Source organism: Engystomops pustulosus, chromosome 1, assembly GCF_040894005.1.
Source record: "Engystomops pustulosus chromosome 1, aEngPut4.maternal, whole genome shotgun sequence".
NCBI classification, from domain to species: Eukaryota; Metazoa; Chordata; class Amphibia; order Anura; family Leptodactylidae; genus Engystomops; species Engystomops pustulosus.
The window spans coordinates 254,154,299-254,177,298 of NC_092411.1; the positions used below are offsets into that span (position 1 = coordinate 254,154,299).

At 41.0% G+C, this 23,000-nt stretch overlaps 1 protein-coding gene across 1 annotated transcript in view; it reads left to right on the forward strand.

The window, feature by feature from the left end:
* Window positions 1-20,923, forward strand: part of YIPF7 (Yip1 domain family member 7) — a 34,810-nt gene extending 13,887 nt beyond the window's left edge. The window contains exons 5-6 of the mRNA XM_072132302.1: window positions 3,705-3,886; window positions 20,659-20,923. Coding sequence (XP_071988403.1) covers window positions 3,705-3,886; window positions 20,659-20,821 — 345 coding nt within the window. The 3' untranslated portion in view covers window positions 20,822-20,923. The remainder of the gene's footprint in view (window positions 1-3,704; window positions 3,887-20,658) is intronic.
* Window positions 20,924-23,000: the final 2,077 nt, after the last annotated feature.

The following is a 23,000-nucleotide window of genomic DNA, read 5'->3' on the forward strand; positions in this document are numbered from 1 at the left end:
CTCCTGGACCATTTGTAATAGAAAGTGGGATACTAATACACATTTTATTACCTGCGTAATTAGAACTACCACTACTACTTCTTCCTTCTGACATGCACAGTGAGCAGTATAGTCTATGCCATGACCTCACTGCGCATGCGCAGTTTCCAATGGTGCTGGAGTGAGTTAGTTATACACTAGTAGCAGGATTTTGTTGCAGCATTCAGACTACATAACTTAAAGGGGTTTACCCACAAACAAAAGTTAGTGATGAGACACCCCCCCCTCCCAGGTACCTCCGTCGGACCCCTCATCGCTCCGTCAGAGTAATGGTCACACATGACCCTTCTGCTCCATTAATTTCTATGGAGCTGCCGGAGATCGCCGAGCGTGGGGGCTAGGAGGGCTAAGAGCGCTGAGGATCATTTTCATGAATGACTCGGAGGCTTGATGAAGATGCCTCTGAGTATCTTTCCTGGCTAGATAACTTTTGTAAACTATCTTTTTAGGTGAAAGGTCCCAAGGATAACTCATAAAAAAGCTTGGGTATTAATAGTTAAATGGATACAGAAACTTTTCATTGGGTTTAAATATAAAACTGCTGATGACAGGTTCCCCTTGGCAGACTCTTTGTCCTTCTGTTTGAAACAGTATTAGCGTATTATCGTATTACCATAACTGCGCTTGAGGCCCCAGAAATGTCGTATCCGCCCATGCGAGCAGGCGATCATCTGTGCTTTGCTTCAGCAGGGTGGGTGCTGTGGGGTGTGCACCCGTGCTCTGGGCTGTGTGTTCTAAATAAATGAGTAAAACATCCCAAACCCTACAGATAAGCGCAGCTGTTAGGGAGAACATTGACCTTATTAGAAAATCTGTTTCAGGGGACGCAACTTGAGTGTCTACTTCTACTTCTGGGCATATGTGCAAATACTCTGATTCTAAGACACATCATTCTGATTCATCATCATATTTTGCCAACTGCACAGCTTTCATTTCCAAGTTTAAAAATTCTAAATTATTTTAATTCTGGATGGGAAAATGTGCAGACCCAATGGACCAATTTGTTCTCCTTTGCTGTCATTTTCTACCTCTTTATCGCTCTCAGGAAATGAATTTTGTGATTGTAAGCAGGAGATGAGGAAATAATATTCAATGATCGAAGTGTGAAGCTGTTATATATATCCCAGAGAAACCAATTATTAAGTGGTTTAAATACTGATAGAAATCCAATATTCCGCTTGTTGATTCCGTCAAAACTTATAGTTGATCTTTTCAGAACTATTCTGTTGACTTGGTAGTAAAAACACATTAGTTGACTTTTTCCCATCTTCTTCATCCGGCATAGACAAGCACTAAAAGATGTACAGGCGGTCCCCTACTTAAGGACACCCGACTTACAGACAACCCATAGTTACAGACAGACCCCTCTGACCTCTGGTCAAGCTTTCTGAATGCAATGATCAGCTGTAAGGTGTCTGTAATGAAGCTTTATTGATAATCCTTGGTCCCATTACAGCAAAAAATGTTTAAACTCCAAATGTCACTGGGGCCAAATTTTTTTTTGTCTGGATCTACAATTATAAAATATACAGTTTCGACTTACATGCAAATTCAACTTAAGAACAAACCTCCGGACCCTATCTTGTACGTAACCCGTGGACTGCCTGTATTAGATCTTTTTGGCATGTGTCAACTGTGAGTAATTTTTAAGTGTGTCAAACTTTTTTGCGAGTAAAAGCTTTACCACATTTTACATAGTATCATAGTATATAAGGCTGGAAAAAGACCATTAATTCCAACCTTCAAGAATTAAACAAATGTTTTTCCCCATAACCCGTGATATTTTTTCTCTCCAGAAAGGTATCCAGGCCTCTCTCGAGCATGTACATAGAGTCCGCCATAACAACCTCCTGCGGCAGAGAGTTCCATAGTCCTTCTTTCATGTTTTATGTAGAATTTGAGTTCACACCCCATATAACAAAGTCTCTATCCGCAGGTGCTTGTCCCGATGCAGGGACCAAAATGCAGATCTACATCATTGTCTTTGGGATTGCCCTAGGGTTATCTCCTTTTGGGACGAGATAAAAAACTTTTTGTATAACGTGTAGAACACCATAATGGCCGGTGTTTGGCATGCCACCCCCTGATGGTGATACCCCTCTGACTAGTCAGACTCCTTCTTTATATTTCATCAACAGCCAACAAAACAACCCAGACTAGCCAAAAAATACAGCAACTAAACCAGAAAATTAATAATAGGGATCCAAGAGCAAACAAACAATAATAATGAAGACCCCCAGAGCATATGGTAATAGAGAGACTCAGAGTAGACAAAAACTGGAGTCCCCAGTGCTTCCTAATAATACTGAATCCCCTGAGGCCCCTAATAATACTGGAGTCCGCTCATATCTGCCAATTAATACTGGAGCTTCTGAGAGCCCCTTAATATTACTAGAAACAGTATCTCCCTAATAATGCTGGAGACCCTCAGAGCACCCTTAAAAAACTGGAGCCCTCAAAAGTCTCCATAATAATGCTGGAGACTTCCTAGAGTCTCATATTAATACTGGAAACCCCCCCCCCTAATAATAGTGGAGCCCCAAAGAGCCCACCTTTATAATGCTGGAGACCCCCCCCCCAAAGCCCTCTAATTACATTGTAGCCTTGAACAGCCCCCCTACAAATAATGCTGGATACAGCCTAAAGTCCCCTAATAATAATGGAACCCCCGGAGAGAACCTGGTATATACCGGTGCCCCCCTTATTGCTGGAGACCCATAATATTGCTGGAAACCTCCCAGAGCCCTTAATTATCCTAGAGAGCACCCTTATAATACTGGACCCCCTCAGAGCTTTCTAATATTTGGGACCCCCCAGAGCCCCCTCGTAATACTGGAGACCCTCCAGACCCCAACAATATTGCTTCCCCCTTGTGCAGCTTCTGCTCTGTGTACTGGTATCAGTTGTAAGCTTCAAGACCCAGAGCAGAGCTGCCCCCAAAGCAGGAGAGGAGTTGAAACAGATAGGACCCAAGAGCATTGAGTACATTCTATCTGCTCCTGTTCTGGGTCCTGACGCTGGCATATACAGTACAACCAGAATAAGGATCCAGAACAGGGGAGGCCTGAAAGTGGTGACGACTTGTCTGATGTACTCACTGCTACCCAGCCTCCTGCACCAATGAGCACTTACATCACTGATAAAGGCGGTCATTCAACTGAAGGCTCTGCAGGCTGCGGGTTGTGCATCCATGATGTAGCAAATCACAGAAGTCCAGAATTGTCTCAGAGATAGATTGAAACCACAGATATTGCAAGTCTGATTATGACAAAGTTATCAAACCAAAATATTTCTGAAGGTTCTCATGGGAATGCATAACAATTGGATCCAGGACCTTCAGATCGGTGTTCAGCACCAAGGATAGTTCACCAAATAGCTGTGTATCGTAGGGAACGCTCCCGGTTGATATTGATGACTTTCGAACCACAAGAGTTTTTGCAAATCTGATTGTGGCAATCAATTCTTCTCTTCCTATGTTACATAATCACCTCCCCATTGGAAAAACTAGCCCTTGATCCAATATGGTGCATCCATATAAAGACAATTCCTAAAACGCTTAATAAGAAACACAACAGCTAAAAACAAAAGATCAAATCAATACGTAAAGATTCTTTTTGTATTTTCTTACTAAAAATCCTGTCTAAAATGTTCTCTCTCATCTGCAGGCGGGGAAGATTCATTTTGGCTATGTGTACACGATGAGTATACTTGGCTGCCTGGGAATTCACGCTTTATTAAATCTGATGAGTATCACAGGTGTCTCACATGGATGTGTTGCCAGTGTCTTGGGTTACTGCCTTCTGCCTATGGTGATTCTTTCTTGCTTTGCCATTTTGTTTTCTCTACGGTAAGTGTGAATATGTGAAAAACAAGATCATTATTGTCATATTTCCTATTTCTCCATACTCAGTTTAATGATTCCCTCTAATTCGTGGTATAATAAAGAGAGATTCTACAATATTAAGAAATCTGATCCTCATTACTGAGGTAGAAGTTTAGAGAATCGTGAATATCTAATATGTAGAATGTGATTCAATGCTCATTTATTGAAAGTGAAAATGGTTGTTCAGTAAGTCCCAGTTTGTTAGAAGAGTCCCACGACTATAAATTGATCACTGGATTTATAGAAACCTGAAAGCAAATCTTCTTTTCCCCTGCAGCGCTACCACGGGGGAAATAAAGCATTACACAGTGTTTATTCAGTTACCGATAAGTGGGTTTTCACAGGCCCTCCACAACAAGAAACTATTTACTACACACTTCTATTTGAGAAATCTTAAGAGGAAAACACTTAAAGGGGTTTTCCAGAGTAAAAATATAAATATCCTGTTCTTTGGAGAGGTCATGAATATCAGATCAGTGGAGACCTCGAAGCCAGAAGCAAAGAGCAGTACAATTGATGGATGGCCACCTTTCAATAAATCTGATGGTTGGCCACCTTTCAATAAATCTCTTCCATTAAGGCTACATTCACACTACAGTATGGGGGACGTATATACGGCCGACGTATATACGGCCGATATACGTCCCCCATACACTCCTATGGGCTCACGGCCCTGTACGGGAGCGGTACAGTGCAGCACACGTGTCCTATCTTTCCCCGTATTACGGCGCCGTGCGCCATTAGTTTCTATGGAGAGGGGCGGGGGTGAGCTGCGCTCACCTCCTCCTCCTCTCCCCGCGCTGCCGTGTGCCCGCCGTGCTACGGTGCGGCGGGCTCACGGCAGTGTGAATTTAGCCTTAGACATGTCTCTGTATGTTTATGTACAGTGTTGCCTCCTTTGAGAGATTCAGTCATTCCCTATTCTCCCTATATATAATTTGAACTTGTTCTTCTATCCATCATAACAGCGTCACCCACTGTGCCTCTCACAGTTAGTCTCACTAACAGACACAGGGAGAGGGCAGTGGGGAGGGAGCAGGATGAGTCTTAATCTCTTGCTGTCGGCCCGTTCTATTCAACAGTGCAGAGACATGTAAACAAAGATCCATAGAGAGTTTACATACAGCACTAAACTAAGTAGCAGGACTGCTGAATCACATGATGAACATTCAGGGATTTTTATTGAGGTTGTAAAGGCAATTTATGTACAAGAGTAGCCAACCCCTTTAAGGGTGCATGGAGAGGGTTCATGAGCTAAGAGTTTTTTTGTCGCTGGTAGGTGACAACATATAAAATGTCATGGACACGTGCGCCACCATATTGAAGAAGATTAATAAGGTAATTAAGATCTTTTGGAAGATGTAGAATAAAAAAATAGAAATATAAAAATGGAAAAGGACTGTGGCAGGAAGGTGTTAAAGGAAAACAAAGGAAAAAAAATGGTAGATTTCCTTTAACCCCTTAAGGACGCAGCCTGTTTACAGGTTAAGGCTCGCAACTTTTTTTTGAAATTTGACCTGCGTCTCTTTATATGGTTATAACTTTTGAACACTGTTACTTATCAAAGCGATTCTGATATTGTTTTTTCCCCACATGTTGTACTTCATTTTAGTGGTAAATTTTGGCTGATACGTTTTGCGTTTATTTACAAAAAAAAGAAAAAAATGATGAATTTTTAGAAAAATTTGCCATTTTCGAAATTCAAAACCACCGCGTTTTCAGGCAGATAGATTTAACACCTAAATAACTTGCAGAATAACATTTCCCATTTGTCTACTTTACATTTTCATAATTTTTGAAATGTTTGGATAATTTATTTTGACGTCACGCGGCTTACAAATCGAATAGCGATTTTCCGTATTTTCGGAATTGACTATTTTGGGGATAAATACTGTTTGAAATCAAATTTTACATATTTAGCAACAAAACCGCCTATATAACCAACCCATTTTCAAATCTGCACCCCTCAAACTATCAGAAACAGCATTTACAAAGATTGTTAACCCCTTGAGATCTTCATAGTAATTGAATCAAAATGGCGGTGAAATTTAGAATGGTCAAATTTTGTCGGTTATACGTTCATCTAGCCCTAAAATTTACACATTTCCAAAAGATAAAAAGAGAAAACTCACCATAAAATTTGTTCTACAATTTCTCCTGAGTGCAGCGACCCCCCACATGTGGACATTACTTGTGTTATGGGGGCACAGCAAGGCGCAGAAGGGAAGGAGCACCCTGCAGCTGCCAGGATTTTAGTTTTCTGGTTGCCCCCTTTTGAAGGCTATAACATTTTCGCTTTTCCGTTATTTGGGCCATGCGACAGCATTTTTTTTTGCGGGACGAGATGCTTTTTCCAGTGTTACCATTTTGGGGTTGGTATCACCTATTGTTGAAAATTTTGGAACTTTTTTTTGAGGTCATGAGTAGAAAAGCATCAATTCTGTACTGGATTTTTTACTTTTTTTTTTTTTGTGTTCACCGTATATACTAATAATCCTGTTATCTTTATTCTATGGGTCGATACGATTACGGGGATACCAGACATGAATATTTTTTCTTATGTTTTACTAAATTTGCCAAATAAAACCCTAATGTGGGGAAAAATCTATCATTTTTGCATCGCCGGCTTCCAAGTGGCATAACATTGTTACGTTTTTGGCTACAGAGCTGGTTGATGGCTTGTTTTTTGCGGGACATGTTGTTCTTTGCAACAATATCATTCTGGAGTACATATGTTTTGTTGATCACTTTTTATTGCATTTTTAGTGGGATATAATAGGTAAAAATCATAATTTTTGGCGGGTTTTTAACGTTTTTTTTTTACGGCGTTCATCATATGGGTTCAATAGTTATTTAGTTTTATTCTACGGATTGTTACGGACGCGGTGATACTATATATGTGGGGTTTGTGTTATGATTTAGACTTTTTTGAGTGTTATATGTCTCTTTATATGTTTTGGGGCTTATGGGCATTTTTAGTGATTTATAAAGTAATTTTTTATTGAAAAACATTTTTTTTTACATTTTTTTACATGATCCACCATGGGATATGAACAAGCAATCATCTGATTGCTTGTTCTTGATAATACTCTGCAATACTAATGTATTGCAGGGTATTATCAGTGCCAGCCTATGCAGATGCATAGGCTGACACTTTGCCTTTAAGATGACGTCACAGACGCCATCTTAAAGGTAAACCCTCCAGGCTTCTCTGGGGTCCCGATCGGACCCCAGAGGTGCCAAAACAGCAATCGGCCCCCCCGAAAACGGTGCGGGGGGGCCGATTGTGATGTAAAGACCCCCAGAAGGCATGTTAAATGCCGCGGTCGCGTTGACCGCGGCATTTAACGGGTTAAACACCCGCGATCGGAGCCCACTCCGACCGCGGGTGTTAGCCGGGGATGTCAACGGTAGATTACCGTTGAAATCCCGCCGCTAACGATGCCGGTTCGGCTGCTATACAGCGCTGAACCGGCATAGTCTCTGCGCAGTAGCTGTACTGCGCTGAGCGCTATTCGCGGGACTCAGCGCAGTACAGCTACGGCGCAGAGCGCTAAGGGGTTAATATTATGATTAGAAATGAGTGGACCCAAAAGTTACAGTTTGGGTTCAGAGTTTGGAGCGTGTCCTGCACAACCAAGCCAAACAGCAGCCAAACAAGCAGCCAATCCTGCAAATTGACGCCCCTAGCAACTAGCCATGGCTATGAATAGGGACACCCCTGACCAATTAGAGCAGTGGTGGCGAACATATGGCCTAGGTACCATATATGACACTGAGAGCCCTCTCTGTGGCCACTCAGGCCATCACCAAAGTATCTTCATGGATTCCCAGAAAGCCCAGGACTTGGTGCGCTCGGTGATATCTTCAAGGGACAGCGTTGCCTAAGACTGCACAAGTAATGGGAAGTTGTGGGCAGATCTGGATTAGCAATGTAGCTCCGGCTCCAGACCCGAAAATTCTTCCTATTCAGGGCAACCTGAATTTGTCACTCTTTCTTTCTACTGTATTGGAGTTCTCAGGATACCGATACGATTAAACGCTATGACAAAAAAGGGAGCAAGAAGTTACTGCTTAAATTGCCATGTTGGCACCTCGCAATAAATAAAAGGGTGTTTGTTATAGTTTGGGCACTCAGTCTCTATAAGGTTCGCCATCAATGAATTAGAGGCATGGCTAGTTGCCCCATAAATTTGACAGATTAGCTGTTTGGCGCCAATTTCCCAAGGTAGAACATGAAACCCGAATACAAATATTCAGTCCACTCATGTCTAATTTTGATTGAAAACAGTCACATATGCGAGCCTATCAACAGAAGCAGATATGGTACCCTATGTAACCACACAGGTCCACGTTTGACCTGTGTCCACGTTTGAATTCCAAATTGTAACATGCCACATGTGTGGTAAGTATGCATAGTATGGTTTGTCTGATTGTCCTGTATGACAAACTTTTTATTTGTTTGCCTGATTAAAATAAAAATTACAGCGTTATGCGGTCCAAAGATAGGAGGTCTGTTGGGATTCTTGGTCTTGCCATGGAATTCGTACTCCATACAAAAAGTTGCTGAGGAACATTCTGATTCTAGGGGGACTTCAGGTTATTCTGCATTATGAATAGTATAATTTATCTTTTTGTTATTTACAGCAATTACAAGAATTGCGTATCTGGAAACGGTTACAGGAACGTTTCAAGAGAGTTACCATAATGGATGCTACTTACTTATCAGGGTATCCATATGTTCTGCAGTAATAGAAATCCTTCTTACACATAAAAAGCCATGTATCATTATGACAAAGCTATCCCATCGAACTAAGGATTGTTACTTGTATCATTTGTCCCAATTTCACATCCCATGAAGCTGATAGAATTGTCAGGTGCAACCTTTTCATAGGAAGTGACAAAAAATGTGACTGATTTATGTTCTCCTGGCTGCCAGCCGAACACGTGAAGCAGACGCTAGCAGAAATAATAGGTGGCGAATAATGAGAATTGGTAGGACCATTACTAGAAAATATGTGTTTTTCTATTCAGGCCGTAAAACTGGAAACCGCATCTGTGTGCGGGACAGAAATTAAGCCACTTCATTTTCCATTTCTCTGTTTACAGGAAATAGTATTATGTATTGATGCAAGGTATTACTTGACTTCTGTGGGTTTAAAGAGGGCATCTCAGTAATTGTATACGGCTTATTCGCAGGGTCTGGAAATTATAAAGCTCTTGCAACTATAACCTTCTGATAATCAGGTTTTATGTAGAACAGGATGAGCTACATCATAAGCATGAATAATAAGGGAAAAAAACTCATTTCTCGCCTTATTAGTATAGTGTGAATTAGTAGTGGCACCTACAGCATGAATCACTACACAAAAAGAGACAGGAAGGTAGTAATATCTGTGCCTACTTCATTTATGTATGGAAGAAATGCAACACATTGTGGAGCTACATAGGTGTATGGCCATGTATGCTCTTCTGGGGATTCTGGGAAGGAAATATGCAAATAAGTTGTTACATCTCTCTCTATGTCATCATCTGTTTGTAAGGTACAGCTAAGGACACACTGTTTATTTTGTTCTATTTTTGTTAGTGTGAACCCTTCTAGGCTGGGACGATGGATTATCATATAAGCTCTTCCTGCTCAGTATTCTTTGCCTGCTATAGTTATATTTAGCTAGCTACTGTAATCACTGCCTTTCTTACTCTGTTATATTTTAACCCTTTACCTGAATTGAAACTATCCTTTTGCCTGTTGATTTTGTACTGCGTTTATCCTCTAGGTCCTTGGTTTGTGCTGTCTTGTCTTTGACCCAGGTCTAGCAACTAGTCTGCACTGTTTGTACTGTCTTGTCTTTGTCTCTGTTTTTTGCACTTTGAGGCAGGAAAGGAACATCAATCAGTTGTCCCCTGCTTCTTAGGATAAGCGAGACAAACAGTCAGGGACAGATGGAAAGGGAGTTTACTATCAGGGCCCACTTTCTCTCTCTTTCCACATTTTGCAGTGTAGAATAAGGAAAACTTTGCCTCAGTGCTACCTTGAAAGGCAATCCCCTTTACATCAAGCATGAAGGTTTCAAAAAAACATAATGCGATATAATAGCCAAACCAGCATATCTTCGACATAAGAAACAGACTCTCAGCTGTGCACAGAGGTGTTTCGATGTCATTGCATCTCATCTGCACAGTGCAGGGAACTGCTTTTGCTAGGTGAGGGCCATGTACACAGGTCATGGAAGAAACTAAACTCCTTGGGGGATATTTATCAGGACCTCTGCGCACCGCCGGTGGCGCAGAGGCCCTGAAATAATTGCAAATGCTAGCTTATTGCTAGCTTTTGCGATTATTTTTCTCAATCTGCCACCTTCACGCCAGTGGGGTGTGAAGGGGCGTGAAGGGGGGGGGCGCGGCCGGCCGAGCGGGGGGCGCGGCCGGACTGGAGTGGGCAGGCGCGGGGCGTTACTGTCCCTGCGCCTGCGCACTCGCTGCTGCCGGCGACTTTTCATACGTCAAAAGTCGCCGGTTGCGTATTTTTCTACGCCAGGCCTTGCCTGGCGTAGGAAAAACGCTGCGCTACTGGCAGCCTGATACATCAAGAGGCAGAAGCCTCTTCATGTATCGGGCTGCAAATTTGCAGCGGCGGGGCTATCATACGTTGGCGCACGAGCGCCAGCGTATGATAAATATCCCCCCTTATGCTTATTTTGCATCTTAAGGGTACAGTCTCTCATGTTACATACCTGTTCTCTATCCTGGCATCAAATGCAGCTGCAGGAGACATGCTGGCCCCTCATCAATTAGTTAAAACAAGACCCCCAAATTCTTGTTAGGGTCCTTTCTCATGATTGGTAGGGACTAGATTTCTGGCTAGATATCAATATTGGTACAACCTGTGTAAAATTTTCTCAAATTTGTTCTGGTTTAAACTAAGCCAGGTAATATATAGATCTTCTAAAGTTTTACTGGATTACCCATGCATTAGCCGCCAGTGTGATCGATCTGGTGCCGGTTTATGCAGCCTGACTATTAGACAGGGTCACTTCATCCGCCCCCATGTTTCTGTTGGCTAGAGATATATTATTTTACACACTGCAGAGAGGGAGGTCACAGCAGTACAGAAAGTGATGAGTGACCATCGTATAGAAGAATAATCAAAGACAACAGCTGGAATCAGAAGCAGATTATCCATTAAAGTGCGGGAAAGATCAGACCCGGCAGCCTTAGCAGGGAACACCATCTGTCCTGCTAAACAATGTCTGAGGATAAAATATTTTCTAAATGCAAGACGACAAGAAGCCGTGTAATTCCAAACCGATGATAGGGGCAGCCAACGCAATCTCTTCAGCGCCGATAGGACCCATGCCATGTTTCCACCTCAGTAGTCTGAGCTAGAAAACGGAAAATGATTTCCCATACACATATCAAGTATGTATGTATGTCACAGCCGATATGTCAAAACCATGCAGCTGTATTTTTCAAAGACATATGCGAGGGCATTCCTGGACACATTTCTGCTGCGGGCCGTCAGCTGTGTCACCGCTGCCTTATGTCTGCTAGATGTCACCGTACTCATCTGTGACTGGAGAAACAAATCCATGCCAACAGGCTGCGGAGGATGACGTATAGCTTCATAAAGCCCTTCAGGAGATTATTCCATCAATAAACAAATCAGAAATTAATCTGAGTATTAGCTAGAACTGCATTAAAGGGGATTTCCAGGTTATAGATGTTAATCTATAATCTGACCTATCCTTGTTGAGCGTCGGACAACTGGCACCCACACAGATTAGCTGTTTGCAACTACTATCGAGAATGGGGCTGGATATTTTCAAATATATATTTAGCGCCTTCAAGTGCTGTGCAGATTTGGCACCAATTCAGTTCTTTGGGGGTAGTGCCAAAGTAATCCTAGTCTTTTGGGTATATTTGGTGCAGGAGCTGCAATGAGACCAAAATTGTGTCAATGGGGTGTTACTAAGCCTTGTCTGGCAGTTTTCTGGCAGACATGGCTTCTAAAAATCAGTGTAATGTCACCATGTTTGTGTCCCACACGCCACTATAGGGATGGGTGGGGGTGAAGCGCAACAGGTTGGGGTGGGGAGTGGGTGGAGACCCACCCCATTTACTAAAGCCTCATCTACAAAATGGCAAAGAATTCTTCTGAATTTTAGACCCGATTTGACTTTGTCTAAATCATTAAAACCTGGTGGAGATCAGGGGAGACCAGCAGACTGCACCTTTTGAAATTTATTAAGAAGCCTGTTTGGTTAATCCAGTGTACTCTGGTGTGGGGGGGGGGGGAGTGGAAATTAAGGCTTGCATTTAAAAAAAAACCTTAACAAATACCCTCCAATGTGTTTAAGTATAAATAAGTGATTTAAGAGATACTTAACTTTTTACATTTTTTGAAAAAAATGTAAGAGTAATTGTAATCTAGAAAAATGTGATGTATTTTCTGTTGTACTATAATAGAGAACTATTATACTACACACTACATGATTCTGCTCACAGCAATGTCATAGCAATCAGTTTTGCCTAATTGATTTTACCCAAATAAAACCATCACAGGGTTTTGTATGAATAATTAATAGGGAAATCACAGGAAATCTGCTGGTATAACCGCAAGCTGCCACGCACTCTATTATTATAGTGACTGTAGTAGGTGAGATTAACAGAAATAATTATTATCCGTCGTCTAATTTGTTTGGAATGCTCTTTATTGTAAGTTTCAGCTACATATCCACTATATTCTGCGTTGGATATTCTGTTATAAACTTTACCATTTGTAGCCACTGTGCTGTTGCTCTTCTTGGTCTTCGGCATGCTCAACAGCGTTCTCTGGTCACTCAACACCGTCATGCTCCTGGCTGTCTGCTTCTGGGTTCTCAAGTGTGGGGGCGCATCAGTTCTAGAGATTTGCAGGCCCAGCGCACGTGTGTTTGACCTCAGCTCCTCTTGACTTTCATTCTGGTTCTGTGTTCTGTTTATGACCCCGGCTTGACCCGTTCCATATCTGCCTGTTCCTTTACCTTGGAGACTGTCTGTTTTCTGCCTGCCCCTGACCTAAGGATACTTACTTGGATTCTGCTTGATAGCCACCAGCCCTGACTACTGGAATATCTTTGCCTGACTCCTGGTGCTTTGCTAATCCACATGGGCCAGCCACAATGCACCCCATGACCATGACCAAAGGTAGCGGCCTTTCAAAATTAGAATACTAGAGGGGTGAATAACACCCTTAGTGATGGCTCAAAGTCCAACCGGTTGGATAACACAATGGGCTTATTTACTAAGGGTCCTGCGGATCGCACTTTCGTCTACTTATACAAATTTTAGGGATTTTCTCCGCTCTGACAGCTATTTAGAAGGGGATTGTGTCGCACATGATCGGATTTTGGTGCCGACTTTTATACGACAGAAATCGGGGGACGGGCCATTGGACACTCCGACGGATTCGGACTGAGCGCAGGATTTAACTTTAAAATTGTGACGCAAGACAATGCACTTACATACACCGAGAACAAGAAGGTGAACTCCAGCGGACTTGAGCGAGGAAGCGACAGATGCAGGAAATCGGGCAGACGATCTTAGTGAATTGCGGCAAAGTTCATTCTCATTGGACAAAGCACAGCGAGGATCGCGCAGGACCGGGTAAGTAAATGTGCCCCAATGAGTCCACTATTCCCTGTTCATTATACACCAATTTAGTCAAAAAGCAGAGATAACAAAGAGCAGCATGGTAAATGATGGACACCAACCCATTGTAGTCATTGGGATTTGTCATCTACTCTTGTTTTCCATGGACCCATTTGCATTCCATGCTACCCATTATCTATCTATGAATTCTCAGACCCAGGTAATTACCATCAATGAATGCATATGTAATAAAAGTAGGTACAGACAGAGATAGTATAGTTAACGTAGGCAGCAAGGCTATTAAAGGAGAATGTGTACAGTGTCTCTTAGCAATGCTTAGTTAGAGATTTACAAAGGGGATTATTTAGAGACTATTTTTTGTTATAAATCAGAAACAAATTATTATATAAAAGACCCCAAAATTACACTTTAAACTGTACTTTAAAGCTGCCTCTAGAGACTTTGCAGATATTAATTTTGATTTACAAATGAACAGTTTTATGTCTGCAACTTCTTCGAAAACCTAGTTACCTAGTTACGATATTACACTGTCCCTTTAAGCTTTTGAGATGTGGTCCTGATCATATATTAAGTCATCCTTCTGGACATAGAAAAATAATTCATCTTAATATGTCATATGTATATAGATCTGTGGAAACGCGAGAGGAACATACTATACAATCCCAAGCCCCACTAACAAACCACTAATAACTGAGAGCAGATGATCCGGTATATGCAGAAATCTTCTCTACATTATTCCCACCCTAGATACCTATCAAGGTTCATCGCCGCCTAATGTACAAGGGTAATTCTACCAAACTACCCCAAACCTCTCTTAGCCCTCCCTCCTTTTGCTTTCCATTCCATTTTCAAAGTTTATCAATACACATGAGGTAAATGGTGGCCTAACCCACCGTATTCATTGAGACTCGACCACCCATAAGTGTTTGTGGACCTTAAACAGAAACTCAATTCATGACAAATAAAAGATAGTATTACATACTGAATAATTCTGCCATGACAGCCCCACAGAGGTAGCAGCCTGCCAAAAACCGTGGCATTAACCCCTGTTTACATGGACATCACAGAGGGGGTGCTTGCTTCACATGGTAGATTGAGAACCCATATCATGTGTTACTATAGGGCACCATTGTCTCTTGTTACGCCCTTGTTCATTGTTACCTTCGGGTTTAACCTTGACCTTATAGAAGAACTACATTTAATAAAAGTAGCAGAGTAAGAACACGTCCTGAGTCTTCTCGAACGCTTCCCCCTCACATGTCCTAAGTCTTCGGTAACACTTTCCTTCTGTGAGCTCATGTGCAGCCATTTCAATTAGAGGATAAAGATCTACTTTCACTTCATAGACTGAGTTCACATGATGCCTGATAGATTTTTAAATAAAGAAAATGGACCAAAAGAGATTATTTAATGAGATTTCATGTCAGAGGATTGAGGTTATAGATCCATGCCTTCTGATTGAGGGATTAACCCGCATCTTAGAGGAAAGAAATGTCATTTATACCAGGGCAAAACAGATTACGGAGGTATTAAGCTGTGGGATTCTGGTAGCGCCAAGATATTTAGTAGCCACATACGTTCGCTTCCTGGAATTGACACTGATTTAACCCTTCAATAATACTAAAGATGCAGAAAATTAGTAATAATAGACTATGATGTAATATTTAATGAGGCTTTTTGTTATTAGCATAGGTCAATGATTGATGGGGGATCCCTACTGTTTATGACCACTGTATGTTATCAGAACATCCCTTTCTGTAGTTACTGCACCAGATCTTCCATCAAGGCACTTATATTCCTATATAATAATATAATACTCAGACCGCTTCACACAGCATGATCAGCCAGTGTGTATCCTTCTGCAGTGAACACTGCGTGGGGACCTGGACTTGCAGTGTCATAGTCATCTATCATGCTAGGGTCCCTGCCTCGCTGCAGGAATACTCCACCATACATAAAGCGTAATTACAGTACCGGAATCACAAACATCATCCTAGTTCAGAGCAGTTTTTGGTGTGGTATGTTCACATACATGTCAGGATTAGACCTCACGGACACAAACCTTATGGAGACCGAAAAATTTGTGGCCAGATCATGACCCCCATAGAGGTCTATGGCACCTGGTAACGGTGCCAGTTTCGATCTGTAGACCAGAGTTTCCTTCATTTTTCTGGCGGAAACTATAACAAATCTGGTGGGCCGCCGCTCACCCACCTGCTCGCTCTCCAGCCACCATCCGCCAACCGCAACATGCCGAAAATGAAATGAATCTCCCCCAATATGTCTCACAGCAGAATAAAATGTAATCAAACAGTCAATTTCCAAAATGGTATCCATGAAAATGTCAGCTTGTCCTACAAAACATGATACCACACACAGCTCTGTGCTCCAAAGTGTGAACAAAGTAACAGCAGTATGGTAATACTGATCATTTTTTTTAAAAAGACATTTTTTATTAAGACATAACAAAACTATACAAATGTGATATCATTATGATGGTACTGACCAAAGAATAAAGGGGATGTGTCATTTGGATTTCACAATGAAAGTCTTAAAAACAGTGCAGGTAAATAAAAATAACAAAAATGTATTTTTTTTTATCACCTCCATTGTGATGGTATTTTCCAATTCATAAATGGGTTCAGCACGTTTTGTTCTCCTTTCTATTAAAGGGGTTGGCCACTTCAACTCATGGGGGACATTTATGATAATCTCTGGTGTTGTTTTTGGCTTTTTTGCACATTTTTTTGGTGCAGATTTGTCTCTTTTTTCAACTTTTTTGGGTGCAGGCTAAAATTCATCACATAGTGATTTTGAGTCTCTGTGCCGTATTTATCTGTAGATGTTTGGACTGCATCTATCTTTATTTTGTGCCTAAAAAGTTTTAGGCACAAAAGGATTTATTGCAGTGGCCATATTTATCTTTGTAGCCCAGATGTTTGTTCAACTTGTTTGACTTTTAGGCTTGGAATTGTCCCGTTCTTGCGCCTTATAAGTCGCAAAACAGAGCATGCTCGACCCAGACTTACTTTTGCAGCTACTATTAGGACTAAAAAGTCGCCGACCACAAGAAGTTGCTAAAGTGAGACTAAACAGACAACTCATCACATAAAAAACTGTAGCAATGGGGCACATTTACTAAGGGTCTGAATCGCGTTTTTCCGCCGAGTTTTCCAAATTTTACCGTCACATCGGCGCCGGCTTGCATGCAACGAAAAACGGGGGGCGAGGCTGTCGGAAAACCTGACGGATTTGGAAAAATCACGCTATTTCAAAAAAAAAAAGTGTTGCTTGACACACGCTTACATGGACCAGGAATAGGATGGTGAACTCCGGCGGACCTCTGCGCAGCAGCGACACCTGGTGGACATCGGGCGCACAACCTTAGTGAATCCCCGGAAGACCCGAATCCGAATGGCGGAGAACGCGCCACTGGATCGCGACAGGACCGGGTAAGTAAATGAGCCCCAATGTGTTGCACACTACATTCTCCTAGGAGCTACATACAGCCAAGGACCGATCCAGAAAAAAGTCCAAGCATTAAAGTATTAAAAAGTTACTCTGACCGGAGCTCCTTGATCTTTTCTTTCTCCTTTATATATGGATCTTTAGGTTTTTTACTTTCTTTTTTTCTTCAAAAATCCTGATTGCACAGGCGCGTTCATCACATGTATCACAAAGGGAAAAAACGTAAGATACATTGCAATGATTGAGTAGGCCAACTTCAGGAAACTTGAAAAAGTGGCAGCCGAAAAACTATTATACATGTGCCCCCATGTATCTAGCATGCTCTGTTTTGGGACTTATTAGGTGGAAGAATGGGACAATTTCAGAGTCCAAAAGTCGCACAAGTTGAACAAACATCTGGGCTACAAAGATAAATCCGGCTATTGCAATAAATCTTGGAGGCATCTAACTTTGGTCCGCTGTTTGATTCTGCACTTAAAAAGCACCTAAAAAGTCAAAAACTGTGGAATGTCTCACTAAAAAGAAGAAAAAGAGCGCAATAGGAGCGATACATGTCCCCCACAGTATGGAGATAGAAGCTGCAAACTCGGTCCATTGTGCTGTAGCAGTCCAGGTATACATCAAGCTCGGATCCCATTCACTATAATTATATCAGTATCTTCTCTATTTGCTTTTGTATATTGTGCCCCTTTGTATAATACTAACCCGCTGAGCTGCCATTATCTATTCCAGTCACATTTCCCTCACTTTTCTCTTATTATAATTGTACTGAATACACATTACATGAAATATGACTTTCTACATAACTAGATCATCTCTAGGACATAGTATACGTCTCCACATTAAGCAAAAGCAGAAAGAAATATGGGCCTGACAGCTTTGTAGTAACTGGCTCTGGCACACTATATCAAGCGCCTAATTTATGTGCCCGACTATTGTCACAGCATTATGGTCATGTGGAAAGCAGAATCATGATGAGGCACATAAAAAGTGGTAACTTTAGCTTAGAAGATGTAATGCCAAGTCATTAAACTATGAACGCCTTCCATATGGCATTAGCATAGATGTCTCCATAACAATGAATGTTAGACACTCGCCGTAAATAATATTGTTTTAAGACATAATTTATCTCGATTTTTAACTAATAAAAAATTTCTTGCAGCAGATTTTAAAGGTTGTAAAGAAAACAAATGATTGGGATATTAGGAAAAGGCATAAATCACGTAGAAATGTTTTGTGAAAGCTGAAAATTCAATGTAATAATTAAAGGGGTTTTCCAATCCACAAAATTTGACTATACATTAGGCATATATAGTCATCATACATGGTGCCATGTAGTGTGTTCCAGTTTGCTCCTTTGATTTACTCACCTTCACTGTTAGTTGTTTCTTAAAGGGGCCTTTTGAGTTGCCACCTCTAAGTCACAAACATCATCCTAGTTCAGAGCCGTTTTTGGTGTGTTGGGTTACTTTATAGCAGTGATGGTGAACCCTTTTAGGGACTGACTGTCCAAACTACAACCCAAAACTCACTAATTTATTGCACATTGCCTTGCAATTTGATGGGAACCTGTCAGTGGAAAGTCACCTAATAAGTGTTTCTTTCATGACCCAGACTGGTGGCATCATCCAGAAAATCAACTATGAAGTGAGATGTAAATGTTTCCATTGCTGCGTTTGATGCCTTCATGTCCAGGATCATCCTAACTGGGTCATCGGAAGTCAAGTGCATGATGTGAATCACAGAAGAGGAGCCGGGGAGAGCTTAACTTCAGTGCTGAGTTCTTCTCCTCCATGATATTATACAACTAGTGTATATATCACTACAAAGTGGATTTTTTGGCTGATGCCACCACATTGGGTCATGAAAGCTGCTTGACAACATACTGGTAATAGTTTAATAGGTACAGTAAATTTCTGCTGACAGGTTCCCCTTAAGCAGTTTCATATGTATTTGCTCCAGCTCTGCCACAACCTTCTAGGGCAGTGATGGCTAACCTATGGCACTGGTGCCAGAGGTGGCACTCAGAGCCCTTTCTGTGGGCACTCAGGCCATCACCAGAGAGGACTCCAGGTATCTTCCTGCAGTCCCAGACAGCCCAGGACTTGCTGTGCACAGAGCTATTTTAAAGTGACAGGACTACCTGGGACTATTTTCTGCTTTATTGGTGTCCTCAGTGAAAACTGTGACAGAGAAGGGAGTATAAATCACAAATTAAATTTCTGTGTTGGCACTTTGCGATAAATAAGTGGGTCTTTGTGGTAGTTTGGGCACTCGGTCTCTAAAAGGTTCGCCATCACTGTTCTAGGGTAACGGTGTCCTGAAAACACCAATGCAGTTGAAAAGAAGAGGGGAAATTTGGATTATCATTGTGGCTTCCCTAATGGGCCCCCCAAAGAGTTACGGGTCCAAGAGCAGGAGCACCAATGATAACAGTTGGCAACTATATCTAAGCATTAAGCACCTTCTAAGCACTTTATCTATATAGTGTAAGTGTCCTATATTTGAATAAGGACATCTACCAATAGGATGCAGGATTGTAAACCAGGTACACTGACATATTGGTGTGAGATCCCTCTGGTTAGGCATGATCTGCTCTTCTTTAAGCTTCTTATGCCCCCATTTTTAAGAAATAAAGGGCTGAAAAAATATGCAAATGAGCCTGAGGGGCTCCAGGCTCTATTAACTCCTATGGAACCGGAGCCACTCGGGCTCATTTTGCATGATTTTTAAAGAAGCTAAAAGAAGAGCAGATCCTGGCAGAGGAGGTACACAGCAGTATGTCAGTGTGCTTGATTTACAATCCTTTATCCTATTGGTAATTGTTCTTTAATGAGCTCTCTAGGTTCCGGGTGTCACACACTACGTACAGCTCTCATGGATACTTGTAGCCAATTCAACATCTTCCCATTTGAACCTGTATGAAGAAAACACATACTTGATGATTTCACATTCATTGCACATGTGTTGTCTGAGCCAATTTGTTGTGTAATGAATGTGTGTATCATCACTGATCACCTGTTGTGAAAGAAAACTGGAGTGTATAAACCTACTTGTGTCCTTATTGCTGGTCCAACATAGCACCCACCACACCACAGGCCTCTGTTGGTATACAGAGGCTCAGGAGTGACATTGCATCTAAAGTGTACCCACCATTGCCTGTGACCTTAGCCTGTGTATACCAACAGAGACCAGTGGTGATGGGAGGACCCTGGGACCAATGTCAAAATAATTAAGAACCCTATAAGGTTAGGATCAGGATGTACATTCCTGATGGTAACTCCCTATTTTTCCCAGGTACCCACGGGCTGCACATTCCCCCTAATACTACAGATTAGGAGGCATTTTGAATCTTTTCATACTCATGGAATCAATTTACCTTTCTACTACAACGAAAGTATAATGACTTGATATGGTGAAAAATATAATTAAAAGATTATTAAACAGGAAATAAAGAAGAATAACATGAAAAAACATGAGTTCAAATAATTTTTTGGGAGAAATCTAATTAAATCCTCCATACTTTAATAAAATGTGATAAAATGTGTAAAATTGTGAATTTTTTTTTTGTTTCTACTCTGTTTGTTTTTTATTTATATCTTTGCACTTTATTTTAGGGGAATCGCTGGTTCAGTCTTAGCTGCAGGTGTCATTGGATGGTGCAGTTTTTCAGCTTCAAAAATATTTATCACCACTTTGGCAATGGAAGGACAGCAGCTGCTTGTAGCGTATCCCTGTGCCTTGCTTTATGGACTCTTTGCATTGCTGACTGTATTTTGAAATACACATATAGTATACGGATAAATGAGGAGACAACAAATCCCAAAGAATGAAAAACACTTTGTGTAAGTTATTACACTCAATGTAAAATATAAATAAATGGAAACGATTCCTGAATCTCATTACTGTAATATCTCTGCTGTCTGTCTGCTCTTTCCTACCAGCCTGAATATTGAATAATGTATTGATTTCAATCCACAATGAAAACTCAGTAAAACTTTTGGTCCCCCATTCAACCAATTGCTGGAGGTCCTAGCAGTTATTCTACCAGCCACCTGACATATATTCTCTATTGCAAGATTAAGGAACGTTTCCCTTCAAATAGATAGAAGAATGTCATTCCTTAACCCCTTAAGGACGCAGCCATTTTGTAGCTTAAGGCTCAGCCCGATTTTTTGGATTCTGACTTGCTTTGCTTTATATGGTTATAACTTTTGAACACTGTTACTTATCAAAACGATTCTGAGATAGTTTTTTCCCCACATGTTGTACTTCATTTTAGTGGTAAATTTTGGCTGATAAGTTTTGCGTTTATTTACAAAAAAAAGAAAATATGATAAATTTTTTGAAAAATTTGCCATTTTCGAAATTCTAAATCATTGCGTTTTCAGGCAGATAGATTTACCACCTAAATAAGTTGCTGAATAACATTTCCCATTTGTCTACTTTACATTTTCATAATTTCTGAAATGTCTGGATAATTTATTTTGACGTCACGCGGCTTACAAATAGAATAGCGCTTTTCCGGATTTTCAGAATTGACTATTTTGGGGAAAAATACAGTTTTGAATGAAATTTTACATATTTAGCATCAAAACCCCCTATATAATCTACCCATTTTCAAATCTGCACCCCTCAAACTATCAGAAACAGCTTTTACGAAGATTGTTAACCCCTTGAGATCTTCATAGTAATTGAATCAAAATGGAGGTGAAATTTAGAATGGTCATATTGTTCCCTTATACGTTCATTTAGCACTAAAATTTACACATTTCCAAAATATAAAAAGAGAAATCCCACCATACAATTTGTTCTGCAATTTCTCCTGAGTACAAAGACCCCCCACATGTGGCTGTGAATTGTTTTATGGGCGCACGGTGAGGCGCAGAAGGGAAGGAGGGTGCTGCAGCTGCCAGGATTTTAGTTTCCTCATTGGCCCCTTTTGAAGACTATAAAATTTGCGCTTTTTCGTTAGTGGGGCCATGTGACGGCATTTTTTTTGCGGGACAAGATGCTTTTTCCATTGTTACCATTTTGGGGTTGGTATCACCTATTGTTGAAAATTTAGGAACTTTTTTTGAGGGCAGGAGTAGAAAAGCATCAATTCTGTACTGGATTTTTTACTTTTTTTTTTTTGGTGTTCACCGTATAGACTAATAATCATGTTATCTTTATTCTATGGGTCGATACGATTACGGGGATACCAGACATGAATATTTTTTCTTACGTTTTACTAAATTTGTCAAACAAAACCCTAATGTGGGGAAAAATCTATCATTTATGTATTGCCGTCTTCCAAGTGGCATAACATTGTTACTTTTTTGGCTACGGAGCTGGTTGATGGCTTGTTTTTTGCGGGATATGTTGTACTTTGCACCAGTATCATGTCTGAGTACATATGGTTTTTTGATCGCATTTTATAGCATTTTTTGTGGGATTGAAAAGGTAAAAATCATAATTTTTGGAGGGTTTATAACAGGTTTTTTTACGGCGTTTATCGTGGGGGTTCAATAATGATTTACTTTTATTCTACGGGTTATTACGGACGCGGTGATATATGTGGGGTTTGTGTTATGATTTAGACTTTTTTTTTTACTTATATGTCTCTTTATATGTTTTTGGGGTTTGGGGCATTTTTAGTGATTTATGACTTTATTTTTTTATTGAATAACTTTTTTTTTTTAACTTTTTCACTTTTATACCATGGGACATGAACAAGCAATCATCTGATTGCTTCTTCATGATAATATTCTGCAATACTGATGTATTGCAGAGTATTATCAGTGTCAGCCTATACACTTGCATAGGCTGGCACTGTGCCAGTAAGATGACGTCACAGACGCCATCTTACCGGCAATTCTTGCAAGTAACTCTGGGGTCCAGATCGGACCCCAGAGTTGCTATAGCAACGATCGGCGCCCCCCGAAAACGGTTCGGGGGGGCGATCGTGGGGGAAAGA